This window comes from Vanessa atalanta, chromosome 11 (genome assembly GCF_905147765.1).
Source record: "Vanessa atalanta chromosome 11, ilVanAtal1.2, whole genome shotgun sequence".
Classification (NCBI taxonomy): Eukaryota; Metazoa; Arthropoda; class Insecta; order Lepidoptera; family Nymphalidae; genus Vanessa; species Vanessa atalanta.
Window position 1 is genome coordinate 12654820 of NC_061881.1, and position 24761 is coordinate 12679580.

The 24761-nt window shown below is 32.1% G+C and overlaps 1 protein-coding gene across 1 annotated transcript; it reads left to right on the forward strand.

Annotated features, from left to right (window-relative positions):
• The first annotated feature begins 23091 nt into the window (after positions 1 to 23091).
• LOC125067148 lies at positions 23092 to 24321 on the forward strand. Its single transcript, XM_047675527.1, has 2 exons — positions 23092 to 23357; positions 23743 to 24321. The coding sequence occupies exons 1-2, from the start codon at positions 23186 to 23188 to the stop codon at positions 24165 to 24167; spliced, it is 597 nt and encodes a 198-aa protein (XP_047531483.1). The 5' UTR covers positions 23092 to 23185; the 3' UTR covers positions 24168 to 24321.
• The last annotated feature ends 440 nt before the right edge of the window (positions 24322 to 24761 follow it).

Sequence of the window (24761 nt, forward strand, 5' to 3'; positions counted from 1 at the left end):
GAGGTCGATTTCCATAAAAAATAAATTATTATTAGTTATTAAATAAAAAAAAACACTGTAAATACAATTAAGTACTGTTTAGAGATAAATTCATCTTATTGGTAGGGATTTGTACAAGCCCGTCTGGTTAGGTGCCTCCTACTCATCAGATATTTGAAGAGTATCAGTAACGTAACATCAGCATTGAGGTGTTCCGGTTTGAAGAGTGAATGAACCAGTGTAACTAAAGGTAATTTAACATCTTAATTTCCAAGTATTACATTATATTATACTTTTACAGGCCCCTTTGCTTGCCGTCTATTTATAACAAAAAAATATATTGTAAGAGTTCCACTGTTTTCATTTCGTTCACTCCGTTTCAATTGTTTCTCTCCGAAGGATTTTTTTCTTTTAATTAAAAGAAAAAAAAAACTACGTTGAAATATCCGTATTTATTTTTTATTAACATATAAATAAAATATACAAATAAATTTAAAAAGGAGCTTACGAATTGTTCTTTGTAATACCACAGATGCTTTATTTGAGTTCATCATATTACCCGCATGTATGGATTGTAGCATAAATCTTCACTATGAGAGTATCATGGTGGTTCAAATTCGAACCTTCTTAATAGTCATACATATAATACAATTGGAGTGTCTGTTTGTAATATTAAAATAACCGCTTTGTACTAAATGCATATGTATGTATACAGGGTACATAAACCAAAATAGCATTTTTTATTAATTTTTGTCTGACTGTCTGTTTATTCCGGCTAATCTCTGAAACGGCTGGACCGATTTTCACAAGCCTTTACTTGCAGATAGCTGATGTTATGAAGAGTAACTTAGGCTACAATAATAACTTTTTATTAAATTCAAACGCGCTCGAAGTCGTGGGCACAGCTAGTTATAAAATATAATTATATCAGTTTAAGCAAACATTCCACCTATTACTACCATTTAGTAGAAGAATCTTAGCTTTAAATTTAATTCAACACTCTAACACGATGATTCAAAAGAGCTTTTATGAACCTACTTGAATTAAGAATGTTTCGATTTTGAATCCTGTGACAGAAGGAAGGACGACTTCCTGTGTCACATTTTTTTACAAATATAAATACGAATTTATTAATACGATTTTATCTATTATTATTTTCGATTTCTTTTAAGATTACATACAATACGCAACATTCAATGAAGTGAGGTGTGTGTGTGGGTGTGAGTCTGTATGTTTAAATAACCTATTAATTTTACTAAATGCGAGTATTATAACACTTTCCAAGATACCCTTGGATTTTTAATAGGTCCTTTAACCAGATAGATATGCTAGAATCAGCGACAAACATTGTTTAAATACGAGAAGTAAAGATATTTCTTAGTTTCTGACTCCGAGAAGTCGATACATCCTTGTTGGGACTCACAATTCAATTATATAATAAGATTCCGCTGACAATTTAAAGTTCCAAAATTAATACCATTTTAATATAATATAAAATTGATATAATGAGTCTAACTTCAAAAAATACAATATCGAAGATAAAAAAATGTGGAGTAAGTATGCGTCGATTTTCATGGCGGATAAATGAGTAGTATTTTGTTGTGTTTAATTAACGTACATAACTATAAAATTTAACTGGTGGAAAAGAGCAACTACTGAGTATCTTGTCAATACATATATAATTTGTATTCCGATGTGGTGCTGGCTTTACATTTAATTAAATTAGGTGGTGGTGTGGAGAAAATCCCGTCTGAGTAAGTACCACCTACTCATCTTATTTTCTAAATATAATTGGTATTATTGTATTTCGGTTTAAAATTTTATGAGTATAACTACAGACATAAAGGACATAAAAACTTTCTGGCCAAGGTTGGTGGCATATTGGCAATGCAAGGGATGTTTAATATCGCTTACAGTGCCAAATGTATAGGCAGTGGTGACGACTTACCATCAGGCAGTCTATTTGCCAAACCACTAACCAATTTAAAAATATCCTACAGCATGACGATTTGAAACTGCTTATAAGAGCCAACGTGAATATATAATAATTTGATTTCGATATTTTAAAATAAAATAGACAAAAAATTCGTAACAAAATAATAAAAAAATTTACGTTAAACACTTAATAGTATTTATTATTAAGTCAAGAGATAAAAGAGTAATGTCGTGAAAACAATTATACTGATGTATGGATGTAATTACAGTCATCAAAAAGCAATCTTGGGCGCGCTGCATGAAAGCAAACGAATTTGAATATAAATGGCGTCACGGGCTACGTGCTTGTAATGCATGAATATATTTTTATATATCTCGATGCGTATGAAATCGATATAATTTATATTCGAATAAAACGTGTCAATATTTTAAAGTAGATGGTTAAATATTGGTCGTAGATTTTTGAGAATATTTCGGGTGATATATATTTATGATATTTTCTGACCGATTTTAACCACAGCGACCATTCTAATAGAGAAATTTCTGAGTGATTACATTATGATAACCTTACTATAATCACAGCTTATAAAATTGTAACGTTTGGACTGGGCTGTCCTTCACACGCCGAAGAGATTTGATGTAGACATATATAATTGGAGCAGATTTTCAACCAATACATGCAGGTTTCCTCAACAAATCACCCTATTTTATTCAAGTAAGTTTAGCTTAAAGCATTTTTGAATCGCCAATATTTCAACTCTACCACCGTTTCAGTAAGCAGGCTCCAGCGAGAAGAAACGGCATTTAAAGCGCACAGTTACTGTTTCCAAATAACCAGATTTACAATGATGTTAGTATTCATAATTATTGTTCATAATAAATCTTGCGTTGGAATCCGAGCCTAATTCCAGGCTCGGATTCCATCATATAAACACAAATTAAGCATAATACGAAAAATCAGCCCCAAGCTCCGTTAAAAAATCACAAATGTCCCTCACTAACTCACTAACTCAAATATAATTTATATACTTCAAAGATACAATGAAGTATTTTTATAATACAAATTCCAACATCATCCCGGTGTCATTATTAATTATTATCCTGGAGCATTTTTTTATCTTAAAACTGTAATTGTAAAAAGTGCTTGGCGCCGGTGATATTAGGGAAGGAGGGGGGTTAAAGGGGGGTTTGCTAACAAAGGTAATTAAAGACGTTTATCTGCTGCAGGTGTTGTGAGCGCTAATTCCTGAGAGATATGGCCCGGCTCCAACGGAGATAAAAAATTAGTTTGCTAAAATGCTAACGCTTGAAAATTCGAATTACCTGAAAATTTTACGTTTTATTTTTCTAAAATATACAGGAGATATTTTATATCCGGAATCAACAGAAAATACGAGCTAAAAAACTGTACCTACGAAGCCACGGCCGTTATTAAAAAAAATCTATTTAAATACTTACAGGCAGGCCAAATTTAAACTAGCGATAGCATATGTGAGTGTCTAGAGTTAGTTCCTTTCAAAATTTCAATCGACGTAGTATAGGCAAAAACAAAGATAAAAATATGTATAAAATTAACCATAATAATGTAAGTGTGTGCACGCTTGTGTGAGTAAATTGTGTGTGTGAGTATATATTGTACGTGCCATATTGTATACGTCATTATTGAGGGATAGTACAATAAAATAAGATATACAACAATTATTATGAATCTTTATTTAACGTCTTAGTTATGTCATAACTAATGTACATGTAGTGGATAAAATATTGAATACCTATTGTATTCAATATTTTATCCATTTCGCGATTGCAGGGTAATAGCAGTTTGATTAAGGTTTTTGAGTATAAGTCAACCCAACTTTCAAATTTCAAACTTTATTCGATAATGTTCTGTTTAACGCTTATTGATTCCAAAAAAAGGTCGTTTAGAAATAGAAATTGAACGAGATCGCTTTAATCTAATTATACAATATGAACAAAAAAATATATTCCTGTTTGGATAACACGTAAAAAGTATTTTAGAATATTATGTGTTAAATTGAACTCTAAAATAAAATATCACGTTTTTGTGATTAATATTGACTGACTGCGCTTATCTGTGGAGGCTTGGATACATTCTTAATCCAAGTTTCCATTATTGTGGTATTCAGGGCATTCGGTATTTAGGAGAAACTACATATTCATAAGTCTTATCGAGAACTGTTTTAGGGCTTAGCTCAATGCAAGAACAGTGATACAGAAAGTCAGTAATTTCAAATTTAGAACACCACCTCGTCACGCCGCGTTCGAGGTGTACAATTATTGTGGCTCTTGTAGGGCTACTCTATACGATAATCGTAAAATGAGATCGTTAAATGTCAGAAAGTTATATATACACGTGGGATTTTATTAAATAAAATCATAATGATTATCTTCTACAATATTTCCTGAGCATTACGGTAGGAGTGAATAGGCACCTCCTAGACGAGCGCGATCCATCAAAGACGTCATCAGTTCTTACGATCAGTTATTATTGTGGAAAAGCGTAATCCCATTGTCAATAAAAAAAAAACTACAATATTATGAGATATATTATTTTCTAGTAAAATAAATATTTTTCAACATATTATTATTTTATCATTGTATTTATTCTACTACAGTGACCCTTTGTACTTCCGTATTTTAACTTTTACTTTTTAAGAGCGCGCGTTGAGGCGAAATAATTTTATTTACTATCTGGACAAAGTTGATAATAATAAACACAAAATTAATGAAAAACTAAATACAAAGAATTAAATTATAGTGACCGTACATCAAGTATTGACAAGGACAACTGCCGTCTGCGAAAACTTGCCTATGAAATATAATGTACTTTTAGCCGCCCGCTACTTTGCCCGCGTTTAAGGGGTCAGTTGACAGATGTTGTTATATAAAAGTAGCCTATGTCCCTGCTTGGGGATTAAGCTTGCTTTATACCAGATTTCATCAAATTCGGTTTAGTCGTTTGGCTGTGAAAGCACGACAGACAGACAGATAGCCAAACAGAGTTAGTTTCGCATAATAGTATATATTAAATACGAATCAGACTTAATATGCAAACGACGCGCCACCGTTTATTTAATTAAAATTTCAATACGAGTTTCTGCGTGGAAATTTTGATGTATCTATTCCATATTGACTCCGAACTAACTTTCTCCTAATAAAACATCGTTCAATAACGACTTTATCACATATTATACATAATATATAAGTCCTCCCGCCGCGTCACTACGTAATAAACTCAAAACTACCAAACGGATTTTATACGAGTTTCACTAATGGACAGATTTATGAAGATGGTACAAATGTTACATTGAGATATGTGAATAAAAAAAATTACTGACATATAGAGATATATATATCATAGTATATATGTTTTATATAGACCTTATTCTATCCGCACGAACCATACCCGGCTGGTTGGTAATTTTAAATAAAATTAAATAAAAGGGAATACATGTATATATCGATGAAAAGTGGTAACCACTGAATCATTTATAGAATCTATATACCAAAACCTGTGGTAGCTTCAAATCCATCAAATGATCAAGTCTCAATAGTGAATTTGAAAAAAATATAATTTTGATTTTTGCGATTATTTTAAATTCAAATTCAAAACAACACTCTCTAGAGATATCGCAAGGGGATAAGTTGCTGCAGTTCTGTATATATTGGAAAAGAAAAGCAATGGTTTTTTAAACTTCAGCAGTTTGAATTCTTAACTCGAAATTGTTTCGAGTCTGTTTGCTGTAAAAATGAAACGAGAATTACTTTGTGCTATATTTTATTCTTTGAATGGGGAATTAATGGTTCTTACTGTATTTGAATTTCAATAAAGAGCGGCTCATTGCTCACTTTGTCTTCGCCATTTATTTGATCACTAAATTAAAATTTTATTCATTGATATAAAACATTTTACATACTTAATGTAGAAGTAATAATTATAAATGGTTTAAAAAACTAAAAAAACACGCTTTTAGTACGCACTAAAAATTACAAAAGCAAACCCTTTCACTTAATACCCATATCATGGGGTGCATTTCAAATAGCCAATCCGCCATCTTGGATGTCCACCATGTTGGATTTAAGTTACAGCAAACACTTTCATTTGATATCCATATCATGGGGGTGGATTTGTAATGACGTTTCTTAGCTAGTCATGTATAATTGTCATCAGAACTCAGAGCGTGTGCAAAATTTCATCCTCATCGAAGACCGGGAAGTGAGTCAAATTAAGATTCCAAGATTTTCTTACATACATATTTACAAGTGAAGCTAATATAAGCGTGTTAATAAATAAGATTAATCCGTGTCTAGACTTATTTTTCAGTCAATCTTCTTTATAATGTTCCTGGACAAACATGGAAACATTTCTAGTGCAATTTTTGTACGGTCAAAGGTTACGTTCAATTAAATTCGCGTCTGGATAAAACTTCAGTACTTCCAAATAAGTATAAGCACCATATCTCAAGAACATGTTTATAGTTTTTAAAAGCAAATATTATTACCAATTATCACTAATCATCGATAAAACAAACTTGTCTTGTCTGCGAAACTTGAGAAAAAACAGGTTATTTTTATCGGTAGCCGTTTCACTCTAAGTGTCTATACTGGCATTGTTGTACATGGCGTATCTAGCACCACCTGGATAGATAAAAGACCTTAATTACGCCCCGGGGACGCTTCGTTAGCGCGGATAACGACAAAGATTGCATTACATTGGACTAAGAGCAGTTATAATGGAAGACTTTTGTAATAGAACTGTCTTGTACGTTTGTATTCGATTATCGCCGAAGAAAAAACTCAGGTATTTTTTCAACAAACATCATTTGAATTAAAAATTAAAACATATTGAATTACTAAAAAAATGCATATAATTGAAAAAAAAAAAAAAATTGGTAATCTTTGATTATTTTTTCCATTGACTTGTGCTCATAAATATTATTTCCGATGTTGCATTTATCAATCCGAAGAAACTCGCTACTAGGCAGCTCGTTCTGAGCACAATTTACCATCTAGCTACAAACTACTGTTCTATGTTTATCCGACTATCTCTGTAATAATTAGCAAGAAAGCTCGACCAATACACTGAACAAGGCAGTCTAGAAAACTACAAATTTTAGTTTAAATTCATTGGTGTCTATTATCAACACGATAAAGGTCATTTTTGTTTAAAAAAATCGTTACTAACTACCTTTAGCGTCTGCTACGGTGAAGTAACCTATGGCTTAATTAAATGTGTTTTTACTGTTTTGCTCCTAAACGTCTGTTACTACACTAGACGGTATTGTGAACAGCAATGTTATCAAAGAGCTGGAAATACCAACCAAGTTTAACCAGTTTAACCAAGTCTAAGTTTAAGCAAATATAATATAGATAGGTAGTTAAAATCTAAAACTAAATTTTCTTTATTCAAGCACGCTTATAAATACACTTTTAAGTCGTTATGTTACAGTATTGAATTAAATTTTAACCATCGATTTGGAATGTAGATTCCACTAAGAAGAATCACCAAGAATCTAAGTTAATATTTTAATTACAGATTTTAAAAACACTGACAATTAACTAAAATTTAATTTCCGATGCGTCAATAGCGCAATTTAGGTTTAAAGGCTGCCTAGCGATGTAAATAGTCGTGGAATTGATCCTGACCCCTCGCGCTAATGTCGTCCTCACGCCCAACACAAGTTTTAATTCCATATATTGGGGCACTGTTAATATTCTCTATAAAATAATTACATATACACTGTCTGGAAATCTACAAAAAATAATTTTACGCTTTTTAATAAGTATCAAGTAATATGCCTTATTTATCTTTTTTTTTATATGATATTTAAATTCATGAGCCAAGTTACATATTTGTATAATAACAGCCATTGTATAATAAAATTTCTACAGAAATGTGTAATGATAGATGATTGGTGGATTTTTTTATAGAATTGTTATCATATTAATTTGAATAAAATTATTGTAAAATAATTTTTATTTATCACGCATAACTAAACACAGTGAAAGCAATAGAATAGAATCGAATTTTATGTATGAGCAGACAGCAAAAGTAGATAGTACTAGTTAAGCTGTATTAAAAATCTTGCTCAAGTTCAGCGGTGAAGGAAAACATGTGTGTGTGTCTAATTTCAATGACTTTTGAAATGGTGGTTGATTAGCTCCAAAACCGTCTCCTCAAAGGAAGATGAGGCCTTATCCCGCGGGGCATTTACAGAATGTTACTCTATATTAAAAAAAAAACACCTTGACCTGTAATGAGGACGATGGAGCGTCGATGTATTTAACATATCTTCTGCCGATTTTAGTTACCATATTTATACTTACGTAAAAAATATCTTAGATTTTCACCGCCTTCTTTGGAAGAATACGTTTAAAAAAAATTAAAGAAACACGTCCGGGGAGAGTATTTGAGAGGACATTCGCTAAGAATTTTACAAAACTTCAACCCTAAGGGGGTAAAAAGGGAGTTGGAAGTTTGTGTTTTATAAATTTCGAGCGGTCTTTTTTCAAATGTTGTCTTAGGAAATCGTTACATTTTTATTTGCTTAACCCTAATATACTCATACGAAAATGTATATTCTTTTCAAATCCACCGAGCCGCACATTTACCGTGACTTCGTTAACCCTTCGACACAACCTGTATCTCTTACAGGTCATTAGATCCCGTTCGCGCGGTATCGCTGGAACGTATTTTTTGTGCAATTTTGTTCCTCATCATTTTACATTTAAAAATAATATCTGAATAACAAACTTATATTGTCAATTTGTGTTCAATAAATTGACAAGTAATAAATAATTTAGGCTGGAAGATACATAATCATCTAACTAAAAATTTTGTTTTTATTTTTTAATATTATGTAAATTGTATAAAGTCCAAAATTTCGTAATATTATGTCAATCAATTTAGAAGTTATCTTAAAAAAAAATTACAAAACTGTTATTATATTAATCACTAAGAACTAGATAAAAATGCGTACCAACGTAGATTGAATAGCAGGTTTTTCTTATTTATATTTCTAATAATTATTTTGAAACTTAATTACAAATAAATAATGTCACGTACACACCATATAATTATTGCGAAACACAAAACTCCTATTTAGGTAAGTTAATATTCTTACATAAATAATAATCCAACAAGGTTTATTTTTGAAACATATCAAAGGGAATAAAGCTTTTGTTTTAAATTTTATTATAAGGGATGAAACAGTTTTCCATTCTAATTTACGTAACGCCTGCGGCGAGCGCGTCGCGCGTCCTTATTGAATCTAGTTGAAATATTTATAACAAGTATTATACTGACTAATATTTTTAATGAGATGTACTTTATTTGAGTGAACTTATGTATATTATGATGTACACATGATGGTAAGTGGTCACGAGTGCCCAATATTAAGTGTACCTTACATTGGCGATGCGCTAGCAACATGAGAGCTAAGGTGTGGTATCCCTTGTGTCAGTAGTTAAACTGGATCCCTCAACCCTCAAAACCAATCTCTGATGACTGCGTGGTATATACCCAGACCCCGATCTAGGTCTAGGAGTATTTGTTTCGACAAGCTAACAGCAAAATATGAAATATTTCTTCTTGGTGGTAGGGTTTTGCCCGTCTGGGTAGGTCTGGCCAAGGGTATGTACTTATTTATGTTGTGTTCCGGTTGGAAGGATGAGTGAGCCGTTATTACTGCAGGCACAGTGGACATATCCTCTTATCTCCTGAGATTAATGTTTCTTACAGCGCTAATGTCTATGACAGTGGTGAGCAGTGACAGTCAGGTGGCCTATTTGCCAATCAGCCCACCTATACCATAAAAAAAATAACTTCTTAAACTAAATCCTATCTACATTACATAGATATGCTCATAAAAAATAATATTATTGACACTTATTAATATGATGAGGATTAATGTGCTATAAGTTTCTTCTTCAAACAAAAGACGTGTTTCATTGAACATGTCGAGTTTATGAAGTAGAGTATTCGGTCTCAAAGAAAGTAATATATTTTTCATTGAAGTAAATCTGCTAATAGAAGTCTTCTTGAATGATTTTACAGAAGATATTATAGGATACATACACAACACAACACAACGGCGACAAAGAAACAAACACAAACTCATTCAACAAACACAACGATACTAAGTATTGCTGTTAAGCGATAAAGTATTTGAAGTATGAACGGGCATAAATGCATTAAATCGTTTCTTTTCTTTCATATAAATAAGATTTTTTTTTTGTTTGTGGTAAGCATTTCATATTCATAAACAATTATCATTTTATCAATTAACAACGCAAGTTTATCATGATTTCATACAACAATATAGCAAATATATCATTCGCCAAAGATACTGTACATCCATCAACCTTGCTACAGCCATAAGCGAATATGTTTTGAATAAACACGTTTTACGGAAGGGTATCGGTATTTTCAGCCCATTGATTGTATTATTTTCCCGTTTACCCCGAAGAATTGTGGGGTTAACTCATAGGTACATTATTTAAAAATGAATATATTTATAAATATGTAGGTATTATTTAAAAAAAAAGGAATTAACACATTTGAAACTCACAAATCCAAAAAAATATATGTGTAAATGGCAACCAATTCCATTTGCAATTGTGTTGACTGTCGTAAGTAATTTCATATGATAACGTTTAACATTGTTCTCCTAGAAGTGTCTTGTTATCTTATTTTTAAAAGGGAATAAATTCAAATTCGAAAATCAATAAATTATAAAATAGCCTGGGCTAATGCCTCGTCTTCTTGAGAGAATGAAGAGCGTATTCCACGACGCTGTTCCAATGCGATTTGGTGGACAGGAGACAACGTTCTAAACAAATTTTAAATTTGAATTGGATATTTTATTTTTGTTTAGTAGAGCAAAATAATAAAAAATCTAACTCAAATATGTACTTGTTGTATCGTAAGAAATAACAAGCGATTGCTTACGGTTCAGAAACTTCCACTTTTCCAACTTTTTTCATATGTGGCAGTTCACCCTTCTATCCCTAATCATCGACATGGCCTCGGACCTCGCAAAGACATTTATCAAGACCTTTCCGGGGGTTATTTCGTTAGTTTCGATTCGATTTTCATTTTATGCAAAATACGATCCAATTTCGCGCGGGTAACGGGGACGAAGGCAAAGCCTGGCTACGGGACAGGGGCAGGGGGCAAAGCCAGAGTACAGAATAGGGGACAGGGGGCCATCAAATGGGATAATGCTATAGAAGAATGATCTAAATTGAATTCGTTGAACTTGGGCCTCTTCTATACTTCGGTCTACGGAATGCCTTCGCATAAGGAAAACTACACACGAAGGTTATATTTAAGCTCAAAAAAATATTACTTAATCTATAGAAATATAACATTGCTTGACGAACTCCGTGGTCGAGTAGTGTGTACACCGGTTTTCATGGGTACGCCACTCCGAGGTCCCGGGTTCGATTCCCGACTGAGTCGATGTAGAAAAAGTTGATTGTCTAAGTTGTCTTGGGTCTGGGTGTTTGTGGTACCGACGTTACTTCTGATTTTCCATAATAAAGTGCTTTAGCTACTTACATTTGGATCAGAGATCATAATGTATGTGATGTTGTCCAATTAATTATTTATTTATTTTATTGCTTTCCATTAAAAAAATACCCCAAAATTAAATATAAAATAGATACTCGTTATACAATTTCAACTCAAAATAATTTACAAACGCGAGCATAATAATAATAATTCTGTTTCGCAATTTAACCTGAGAGCCTTGAAAGCTATAATAAAATAATATTCCAGTACCTTTTACAATATTATCTCTATTGTATTGAATACGGTTTTAATTTTGTGTATATTTTACAATTAACTGAGCCACATTTAATTAAAGAACGTCTATATTTTGCATCAACTGTACGCACCAATGGGTCAATTAGTCCCTGACTCACTGAGTCAAAAGCAAGGAGATATATAAAACCTCGAGACCTGTACTCAGCTTGACCGAAGGCCAAGCTGGAAGAATTTCTCACTCTCTATCGAACTGGATAAGTTACAGAAATAGAGAAGGTTGAAATATATTCAGTCTATAATCCAATTCAGTCAAACATGTAGTGTTTAAAATATGATAATGTTCAACAACATAGAGAGTAAGTATAAGCCTGTATGTCCTAGTATTAACTCTTGAATATTTAGGCCTTAGGGCCTCCGTCCTGCTCCTCATCGGGCTTGGAGTTTCTCCACTACGCAGCAACAACGTGGGTTGGTGATTCACGTGGCAAATCCATATTCATCCACGATGTGAAGTTCTGTATACTGTTTTACAAATAAATACTTCTATTTATTCGAAAGTCCGCTGAATGTTATTTAAGTATTCACATACAAAGTATTTGGTTTGATACACTTCACCGAATACCGAATGCAGCTAATATGATAGCTAGTATAATAATTAAATATTAAGTCAGTCTTGTAGTTCGTGTGCGTTTGCCCTTAAAGGGCCGCGACTCGGCGAAATGATTGCCGCTTGGTTACGTTTTTTATTAAATTTTTCCGTGATATCCCGCGTGAGAGGACACAAACGATGCGTGGACACGCGTTTTTTATTTTTATTTTTACAACATTTTTAGTTTTTAATTAATTGTAGTGTTCAAGTCATAAAATGTTTTTCTATTAAACTGTTGAAGTTTCAGTCGCAAAAGATATCACAAAAAAACAAACATACTCGTATAATAGTGTTTTTTAGTAATTAAAAATACTCTTTTTTTATTCATCACTTATTAATCTGTGGCATTTGACATCTAAAGCAACATCTCGACATAAAAATGTTTTATTTCACCTATACGAAGTCGGGAAAGGCTTCTTGTAAAGAATGTTTTAGTTTCACATCTAAATGAACGCATAAATTCTCTTTACAAACTTTACTACGTGTATGTCAGCCTTCCGTCCTATCTTCAGTAGGTCTACCGACGGACATCAATGCTGATTTTTTATTGTACCATACTAGAGACATAACTTTGAAGATATCGCTGTCTGGGGTGCATTGTTTACGTTATGAATTAATTATTATTACAGAAGCAAACGATCACTATTTATTTTCTGATTCATGCAGTCTACCTTCCTCATATATATTAATAAAGAAATATTATCTTCCTGTTTAAGATTAACGGGAAATTTAAATGATTTAAAAACAAGATAGCGTGTTCCAATTTATTCACAGATAAGGAAAATAATGAGAGCCAAGATTGCCCAGTGTTTAGAACGCGTGCATCTTAACTGATGATTTCGTGTTCAAACCCCTGAATTTTCATGTGCTTAATTTGTATTTATAATTCATCTCGTGCTCGGTGGTGAAGGAAAACATCGTGAGGAAACCTGCATGTGTGCCTAATTTCAACGAAATTCTGCCACATGTGTATTCCACGAACCCGCATTGGAGCAGCGTGTTGGAATATGCTGCAAAGTCAAAGTCAAAAGTCAAAGTCAAAAATCTTTATTCAATATAGAAGTGTTTGCACTTGCTTATTGATTGTCAAAAATCTACCACCGGTTCGGAATTTAGCACCTCAGACCTGAGAAGAACCGGCGAAAGAAACTCAGCGGGATATATATTTTTTATTTTTTTTAACCATTTTCCATGTAGGTACAATGATAAGTATATTTTAGTTGTTTGAAACAGCCTGGAGGCGATCATTTCATTCCCAAGGTGTGCAGTCAACTAAAAAGTCATTAGTGTTGTAATATCCTTTAGCACACAAACGCTCTTTAACGACTCTTTTGAATTTTATAATTGAATAATTTTGAACGTTTTCTGGGATCCTGTTGTAAAAACGTATACATTGCCCCAAAAAAGAGTTACTAACCCTGTGTAATCGGGTACTTGGAGTAACAAGTTTATTCTTGTTCCTAGTGTTAATAGAATGTACGTCACAATTTCTGGGAAAATCATTTATGTTTTTGCGTACATACATAACATTATCAAAAACAAATTGAGAAGCGACAGTCATTATTTTAATTTCTTTAAATTTACCTCTTAACGAATCTTTTGGGACCAGGTTATAAATTGCACGAATAGCCCTCTTCTGCAGTACAAAAATAGTATTAATGTCAAACCTTGTCCTCAAAGGTAGAGGAGGCCTTAGCCCAGCAGTGGGAAATTTACAGGCTGCTAATGTTAATGTCAAAATGTCAAGAAAAATAATTACGAATTTTTATATACGACTCAAGTCACAATATTTTCTATATAAAATAAAATGAATCGCTTTTATACTTCGACGTTAATATGATTACGATTTTTTCTCATTACGGATTTGTGTCTTATGCGATCAGTAATCGTGAATTGGCAGTAAGCGTCTTACGCAGATAGCTCAAATCGCATTAATACGATTATGACTCCAAAGTCACCCGGGCTCTTGAGAAAATGACAAGTTGCGTTAAGTTAAGCTTATGTTATAAACATTATATTGAATTATAGCTAACTTCACTTGTACTTACTAATAATGCAAATCGTATTATTGAATATATTTTTCTAATTGCGGATATTTGTACTAATGTTATAAATTCGAAAGTAAGTCTGTCTGTTTCTCTACACGCTTAAACCGCTGAACCGATTTACATGAAACTTGGTATGAGGATAGTTTGTGTCACATATGCTACTTTTTTTAATGCACATCTCAGGGGATATTAGGTAGGTTTGTGTGCGTGCGTGAGTGTGTGTGTGTGTGTGTATGTGTGTGTGTGTGTGTGTATGTGTGTGTGTGTGTATGTGTTGTGTGTGTGTGTGTGAAATTTCGCGCAGGTTCAGCTAGTAGCTTTATAAAACAAATGAATCTGTCCATAATTATATGGACAGATTCATTTGTTTTATAAAGCTACTTCATAATTGAAGCTGAGTGAGTATTATATTCTAGGAAGGTAAACGAGAGCATGACTCACTTGTATTGTGGGGTATTTACCCAGGTCCATATATATTAGCACTGTTAAATATATAAATGATTTCTTAAGCTCGTGTGCCGTGAATGTTTACTCAGCCACGGGATTGTTACATACCCCTTGAGCCTATAATTACTCCGTCCCCTCGCCATTAAAACCGGGGCACATCAATTATACTATTTGGACGGTAGAATGATGACCGAGTGAAGTGAGTGCGCTATCTCACTGTGCAGTTTCATAACCCGATGAGTTGGCATTCAAACACGTTCGAATAGGGATTAGGTGCAGGACCAACGACTGAAAGCCCTTTCAGGGGTTAGATCTAAAACTCTGCGTCATCACAAGTTAGCCAGTAGAAAATGGAGACGGAAGGATAAAATAATGGCCTCACCATTTGGTTACATCAAGGAATAACACCTAAAAGCTGTGTCAGGTTATGTACTGTTATATCAAACTATCTGTATGTTTGCTTTGGGATTTCTCGGTCTTCATACTGTAAAAAAGAACTGTCCAGTCTATTTATAATATTGGAGATTGAGACTCCCTTTAGGACGTTTTTCATAAAGTGAATTAATTTGGTATACTTACAGTTGCTTCACAGTATGTTTACAATTTCTTAATATTTATTTAGATCTATTGTGTGGACACGAGAAGAAAAGGTAAACTAATAACACCTAGTTTCTTACTTTGCAAAGTTAGTATATCCTTCCTGGGGTACGGTATTCGTTTTTATATTAAGATTCCATTGTTATTTTTAACTTTAAAGATTGTGTCAAAAAAAAATAAACAAATAAGGCATACTAGTCAATACAAAATTATATTAAAGATAAAAAGCTTGAACTTAGTATTTATTGACTTCTAGGCAGAATAATAAAAATGGAATTGTATTTTAGATCGCGGATTCAAATTTCGGAAGAAAAGCTACCGACTTTTGAGTTTTGGGTAATCAGTCCGAAATTCATCCCATTATATTATGGTGTACATTTAGATTGATTTATTCTATAGATAGTAAAAGTAGGGAACAAATGAAACATAATCGTGATAGATGTTTTATATCGTCCGAGATCACTGACCGCGATGCATTAGCTAGGTAATCTGATCCATCTCCTGTCGCTGGCTATCTTTCTTCGTGTATTTACATTTGGACATCCATCGCTTTTCTAAAATCCAAAAATACAACGATCTAAACTAAGCTAGTTATCGTTTCATGCAATCACAATTATTAGCCTGTGAACGATTAGTTTTCGAATGCGATTTCGCTCGCGATTAAGGGGTTGGTTGTCAGGTATTATTCACACAATATCTTTTACGATATATTAATCATAACTCATTGATGATTTGGATACAGTTTGTATTCTATCAATGTTTTATTACAAGCGTACACTCGTCACATTCCTCGAACCAGCCATGGACACAACCTGCTAAAAGTAACCTTTAATAAAGACTTCAAAAGAATAATATGAAGTTTCGAGACTGTAAAAATGTGCTCAGAGTACCTACATAATTTCATCAAGATCAAAAATGATACACACCACTGCCATCTAGACCTTTTACAGATAAACATATATACCTATAATAAATAAACATAAACACTTATTTATACACACAAATGTAAAGTGAATAAAAAACTCGTAAAACTATTTTTTTTAAAGGGGCCTCATTCAGCTTTGCCACCCCGGGCCTCTGGCGGGCTTAGTCCGTCACTGGATTTCACTAATGTCTTATACTGATTTTTGATGTAATTTTTTTCAGGTATGTCCTTTTCTGCTGTGTCAATGAGTAAGTAGCAATGCATGGTTTATTTTACAATTTTAGCAGTAAAAATATATCATTCCTTTCGTTCAATGAATGTGACAACCTTTTCTTATTAAAAAAACAGCTTATGTAGAAAATATAAAGGTTTTACAAAAGCGATTTTTAAATTCAAAAATGTTTTTAATCTCCATGAAACTTTATTGGACAGATTTTTTTATGGCATTTTTGTGTCGGTATTATGTTTTAATATGATTTCGGGCACGTGGTCGCCGTAGCTTGCGTATACGTGGTGTAATCTGGAGCTCCTATTTTCAGGTAGGCCTTGTGTATTACACAATATACGATAATATGACAAAAGTATATTTTGATTTCCATAAATAAATATATTGAATTTCTTTATATTTTACAACTGACTATTTTGTCGGTTCTTCTCGGTGGAATATATATTCGGATAATGTAATTAAAAATAACCAATTTAAATAAAATAAGTAAACAAATACAGTATGTGCCTGTACTTACTTTGGTTTTTTTTTAATTATTTTTTTTTATTTTAAGTTTTGTGCAATATTTCGAGAATTATGAAATAATTAACCTTAAAAATTATATTCCGGTATACATTAAACTAATATCAGAAGATTCACTACGTTTTAGATTAGGTTTACACATTGTAATTATTATTAGAACGATAACTATCTGACTGAGTTTCATTCGTATTTCGTACTGTTTTATCAATAAGTCATAATATGTTTTCTTATTAAAGAACATAAAACAACGAATTATAAAATATATAAAAAAAAATCTTTAATTTTCTGAAATAAATTGTTGTAACGAAATTTTTAAACGCCTTTGAAGTTAAGCCGGGCGAATTTATTTATTTAAATTCCCGTCTCTTGTTTTGGGGCAATTTATCGTTTTACATTTTATCTCGACTCATTGAATATAAGAGGATAAATATAAAAAAATAGATACCGAAAATATTATTTCATGATACACAGAAGTCGCTTCACGAACAATTTAACTTGCTTTGATGTTCGATGCGATGTGAACGATCGAATAAGAAGTCTACGGCTTTTGTGTGGAACGGAACGTATTAGGTATATCCACAGCAGTAAGACAGCCTTACCAAATACGAGCGATCCGTATCAGCTTAGTAGCATATTTTTTCTGGTATTTTGTTAATCTTATTTACTGATGCAATTGTAGTATTGAATTAAAGGTTGGTGACGCAGTACTGATGTAAAAAATATTTCATTCAGTGCCAACTTAATGCCAAGTTATATTTATTACATGACAATCGATGGATGGTTGATGGTAATTGAAATCCTAAATTATATTATAAATCCGATTGTTTTAATTTGTTTTGGTTCTGTTTTGACGAGATATATTTTTAATAATAGTAATACAATGTAATACATACCTACCTTGGCAATGAAACGATCGCCTCCTGGCTGTTTCTACTCATATACAATTATGTATATAATTAATTTGACGTAAAAAAGAAAAAAAAAGTCCCGCTGAGTTTCTTTCGCCGGTTCTTCTCAGGTTAGGGTGTTTTCTTTTTCCGAACCGGTGGTAGTGTTTAATTTGACCATCAATAAGAAAGTGTAATACTTCTATATTGAATAAAGGAATTTGAGTTGATACATATATAACAATGTAGTTTATACTATACGCTTAAACACACAAAGGAGTAGTAAAGAGAAAGAGCGAAGAGGTGGTATCACGGCATAAGAGACTGCCATGCCGTTTATCGTCACGGCGTACGAGTCGGTTTTACCCCCAAGGGCGTCAATAGATGTTTAACATAAAAAATACAAGCACAATAAGCTACTTCATTCCCTGTAGTTGGCTACTAAGCTACAGAATGTATGGTAGAAATGATTAATACAACTTTTAATGACATAATTTATCAATGTATGTAGTTTAGCCCACGACTTGACACGACGACTTTTTCATTGGCTATGTTAACAGGGTTAAACATGATCGAGAGTTAAAAAGTATAAATCATCAGTGGAAAGGAAAATAAGATATAAAATTTGGACTTAAAATATCTTTTCCTAAACAAATCATTTCGGCGCTTTAGTTCTTCTTTCTTTCCACTAACGAAATGTATTTTTAATTTTTGAAATACGAGCCGAGTTAGTGTACGTGAATCTCAAACGATGAGTGATGATGATGAGTTTTAGTGCTATAATTCTCAAGAAAAATATAATAAGGAGACCTGCATGTCTCAAATAAAAATCTGCCAAATGTTATTACACCAACCCATTGAAACATCTTTGCGGTACAAGGTCCAAAACCTTCTCACACATTAGTGGTACAGTGGGACATTTACAGGCTTTTAATTTACTCGGTTTTAAATATCATATATAATATAAATTTTTTTTTTGATTATTTGTCTTTGTATATATTAAACTAGTTAATGATCTTTAAGGTCGGGTTAGTGAATTTATCTATATTAAGATCTACATGGCGTCGCCTGCGGCTTTCAAGCTTAGTCCATGTTAGTTTCCAAATCTAATTCAAATCTTAATTACGTGAACTAGGTATCTTATCTCGCTATTATCAAAATAATATTTATTTACAAAACAATACAATATTTATATTAAAAGATGGAAAAATATTTCTTTTTAGATTAAGCCTTATTGTATAACGATTAATAATTTAAAATCATTAGAATAATAAAACAATTATACGCTTAAAATTTCAGTAATATAATATTTCAAATAATATAATTACACGCATCATAAATTTTAATTTATAGAAACGCCAAATTTGAATTTAAATTCAAAATTTAATTTTAAATAAGCTTTCTCGTTGGCTGTACAAGTAATATCCTGGTCTTTGAACGCGACCGAGTTAAGTAAATATTATCTGTAATAATTTCCCGCCATCGTCGCCACAGATAATATTCGCCGGCTGTCAAAACACGCGCCATTACAAAACGTATTGCTTTGATGTAACGTTCAGAATCATATGAACGATAAATATCAATTCTTACATATTTGCTCAAAGCCGAGATTGCTTAGAAACGTGACAGTGATATTAATTAACCTAATCAAGGTCACTAGTAATTATAACAATTTCACGATAACTTACCGATAGTTACTGATATATGAATAATCAAAACATTTTTACACAATACTCTATTTGTATTACTTAATTATATAATACTTAATAATACAACAAAATTATACAATATATGTAATATTGTATAATTTTGTTATTATATTTTGCAACGGATCGCAAACGTCATTAGGAAAACTGTCTGATTCTAAATATATTTCTGGGTCTATTTTCGCCGATCTGGTAGTAAGGCTTTGTGCAAGTCCGTTTCGGTAGGTACCACCTACTCATCATAGATCCTACCTATTGTAAAGTCAAATATTTTCTCTTGCGGCACCAATGGTTACTGGTTATGGTATCTATCAGGTGGTACAGTTGCTCGTCTATTTATTTTAAAAAACAAAGTACTATAAACATCATGTAGGTAGCTATCATACGTGTTAAATATCAACTTTGTTTTGTTATGAAATTATGTGTCAGGTCTGATGTATGATCTATGTAGTAAAACTGGTTCCATTCGAGTAACCAAGTAGGTAGAGTAGTCGAAACATCACAAGCGTAGGTCTCATTCAGTCAAGATATTTTAAGTTATAACTGAAATAACGCTTCCCATTAGTGACACGACAAAGCGACTACTGGCGTCATGAGTCAGTAAATCACAGCACATTCATGGCTCATGAATGGCCACAATAGCGTCTTGCTGCGATTGTCCTCACATCAGCTTGATTTACGTTCAGCGCGGCTTAGTGCCTCTTCACACTACCCTTTTAATACTATTCATAATATTATACTAATAAAATCATTGAATTGTTCAGCTCATCATTTTTTTTGTTGCTTATCGTGATGCAAAAATAAATATTCCTGTTTTGAATATTTTAGCTGTATGTTTACACGACGCAAGCAGAATAAATATGAAGTTGTAAATATATTTTTGGTATTTTTATGCATATTAATCGTTTTATGTAAAGTCTCGTTGACAAATGTAATATTTTCCTATAACTAATATAGTCATAATATAGTTTTTTTTTTTTTTTATGAAATTTAATTTACATTTGATATACGTTTATTAAAATGTTGTAATAATAGTTTGAACATAAACTATGATTCATTACATAGTAAAAAAAGTCGCTTACCGCTGTCCCTATATATGATTAGATCTTTAAAATTACAAAACGGATTTTGATGCAGTTTTTTTTAAATAGATAGATTGATTCAAGAGGACGGTTTATTTGTTTAATACTAAAGCTGATAAAATTTTAGAGATTTTTGAAGTGATGTCGTAAATAAACACATTTTTTGCGCTTATATTGTAAACACTGGCCGAACCCTACGAGATAATATCAAAAAAAATGTAGTACAGTATTGTACACCTTAAAAAGGTGTTCAAAAAAGTCTCTTAGATCTTCAAAAACGTCCGCGATGGTATATGTCTTTCTCTTAGGGATAACCTACTATAACGATTTTTTTTCTTTTACTTTATACGAGAAATAATGGCTTATTGTCATTTTTATAATAATTACATTTAAATTATTTTTGAATTGTATTGATAACATTGATACTAAATAAGAGGGTACTTTGACTTTTCTGTTCAATTTAAGCACACTTTACTCTTTACACTTTCCTGGAGCAGCAAGGTGTTAACATTTAAGGTATGATATAATTTTGTTATAAATTATAATTGTTATTGCTTGTTAAATTATTGATGAATATATGAATTGTGTTTTTTTGCAATTATTAAGATACAAAGTTAGTATTAATGGTAAGAATAACGTAAATATTAATTAATACAATATTACGATTACTACAGCTATTATAATGGGTAAATAAATATTAGTGTTTCATAAAAAAAAATTAATACCCTAGTTCTCCTTATAAATTTTAACTTAAAATCTCCGTCCTCGCAATTTTCGTAAAAAGTAATCTCTCCAAGTATTAATATGTCAAGTATATAGATTTCGAAGATTAACATTGTTGTGTATGTATGCTTAAATAATATATAATTGTACATAATTTTGTTTTATCATTCTACACAAATCGCTCATTTAATACATTTAAAAACTCTTGTAAAATCGCTACGTGTTCCCTCAGCCTTCTCCAAAACAAGTAATAAAAAAATGCCCAGTGAACTAGACATTTTTAAAAGCGAAATCAGACAGCTCTGAAAATTTTCAATAATGTTTATCTAAACCTTGAAAAAAAATTAAACAAGATGTAAAGTAACAACAAATGAATAAGACTGAACCAGATAAGAAGTCCCTGCAATTTCCGATCACTCAGTCCCTCTTGACCGAGACTAGACAACCATGCAGGACACATTAACAAAGAAAATTATATTTTATAAATATAATTAATACATATAGCACTCATGAATAATGTTCTGACTCTTAATGACTCTGTTGTTTAGTTTCTGGAGTAACCTCTTACATGCAAACGAACACATTTGTAATTTTTAAAGGTTGGTATAGAATATTATTATTTTCTGGAAAATCTTTTTCTTACTTTCCGTACCAGGGTAGTGTATTATTCTTAACTCTTTAAAAAACAAACTCAATGATTTTCTCACTCCGTATTCGAAGCCGGTGCTTACCTCAGGATCCGTATAAGCTAGCTGCTAGACGAGGTAGTTTAAATGTGTGGTTCTATTTGCATATTGCAAATAAGAGCATCAAGGAACTTACTAGAATAACTGAATCGTGTCGTATTATTTTACCGAACGTTCGTAATATTCGCAGAGTTCGGAATAATCTTGCAAATTTATTCAAATTTGCAAAAGTTCTTAATTAAGTATAATATTCATAGTTCAAATATTATCATAGTGATTAATTTTAAAATTACCTACATTCATTATATATTCTTACTTAGTATAATATGTTATTATTATTGTGGAAATTTGTAAGCAAAAAAATTCAATTCTGAAGATGACTTCTGCAAATACGATGAGAGTTTAGATGAGACCAACTGCTTTACGTGCTTCCTGAGACACGGAATAGTCAACATCCAAAATCTACTGATCGCGAGAATTTTTTGACGAAAATATCCAATAACATTTTACTAACCAGACCTCTAGTACCTCGAGATTTTTCGACCTTAGAGCCACTAACTAACAAGGCAGTCAAATTTAAATTCTACAATGATATTATTAAAGCACCGATTAATAAAAATATATATATATATATACATTTTTCCGATTCATATTAATAATTTAAAGAATAACAATATGAATTCTTAAAATAGATCTTGTTCAAGACAAACTAGCAAGTGCAAAAATATTATGCAATATATAAAATACGCCGCAACAAATGGCGACGTGACCAAGTCGGTATAAAATACTCCGCTACAACGCGACCGGCAACTGCGCGGCGTTGCCAAACCGCTGTGTCGAGCAGCGCTTTACGTCACACTCGCTCAGCACCAGCCGCCATTTTGGCCACGCATCTATTTCCACAACCAGTCGGCCACCAGTCGCGATATTGGACGCGTTAAAACGTTTTATAATTCGCGAAACAAATATTTTTTTACTGAAATATGGATAATTTCGATACGGAAAGATTTATAGAAGAAATAGAAAACAGACCACCTCTATGGGATAATACTTTAGAAGAATATTCTAAGAGAGAACTGAAAAAGCAATGTTGGGATGACATTGTTGATATATTCGGCGGCAAGTCCTTGACAGCTACGGAGCGGAGAAATGCCGGTAAGTGACAATGACATTTTAATCGTTTTATTATAATGATAACAAACTTATTTTTATTTAAATTTTTTATTCATTACAATATTATTGTACTTTATGAACGTTTATTGAATTAGTTATCTATTGCGGTACATACTTAATGCAATGACAATTGTTTTGATAAATTATTTCATTTCATTATCGTGACGTAAAAACATAATTAACCGTATTAATTATATTATACGTATAGAAATGACCTCGATAATATTATTATTTTTTTATATTTTTCTAAAATATGCATACTCATCAAATCTATTTATAACTTGTAGAAATTATTATTTGTATAAGATAAGATATATTTGTCTAATTCAATGAAATATTCGATCAATTTGTAATTAACTAATTCCAGAAATAACGCTACAAAAAAAATGGAAAGGTATTCGAGGCTGTTTCACACGTGAGCTCAAAAGACAGGAGAAGCTAAAGGCTGGAGATTTTCCAGGGCCAAGGAAGTCTGAATACACGCATTTTCAACAACTACAATTTCTTCGTAAAGTCGTTATATCAAGAGACTCCGATGAAGCGCCAGACTATATTTACTACGAAGTCCCAGATTTTACAGACATTAAGAAAGAAGATGACGACGATGACCCTTTGCAAGAGGACAGGTACAGACGAGCAAAAAAAGCGAAGTACGAAGACGATGATGAAGACAAATTATTTCTCTTGTCGATGCTAAGTACGTTGCAGAGTATACCTGTGTCTAAGAAGATAACTACTAAAATCAAACTGTTGACTGTTCTAGAAGAAGCGACGAGAAACACAGACGATTAGGAATGTTTAGGACAACGCAACGAGTTCCGATTTCCTAATCCCGAGTTCCTTCAATTACAGTGGATGTTTTGAATACGGAACTGACGGGGACGTGGTCTCACTCGCACAACTGCATGGGATATTATGATGCCTCTGATGACGAGACGGACTGAAGTGGAATTACGATAACGTACGATTATGATGTGAAAAAAAAACATTCGTTCAAAGATAAAAGAAGTCATAGTTTTATAATAAATATCTGTTTATTTCAATTTCGTCGTGTTATCGTCTATTTTATATTAATAACATGCGTAATAATTGTTGTGATTAAGATAACGTATTGTTATTAATAAATTTGTTTATGTTTCGTTTAATTAATTTCATGATATACTATCTAAAGCCAGGAGTTACTTTGTTTGTATCTTTAAAAACTTTTTCTTGATGACGTTTATCCTATTAAACTCCTTCGCTACCCACTGATGATACTATGTCAGAAACAAGTGCCAACAATAAAGTACCAAGCTGCAAATCAATCTTATTTGTTGACACTATATATATAAACCAATATTTAATTGTACTATTTAATGAAAAAGAATAATAATAATTTCTTACCGG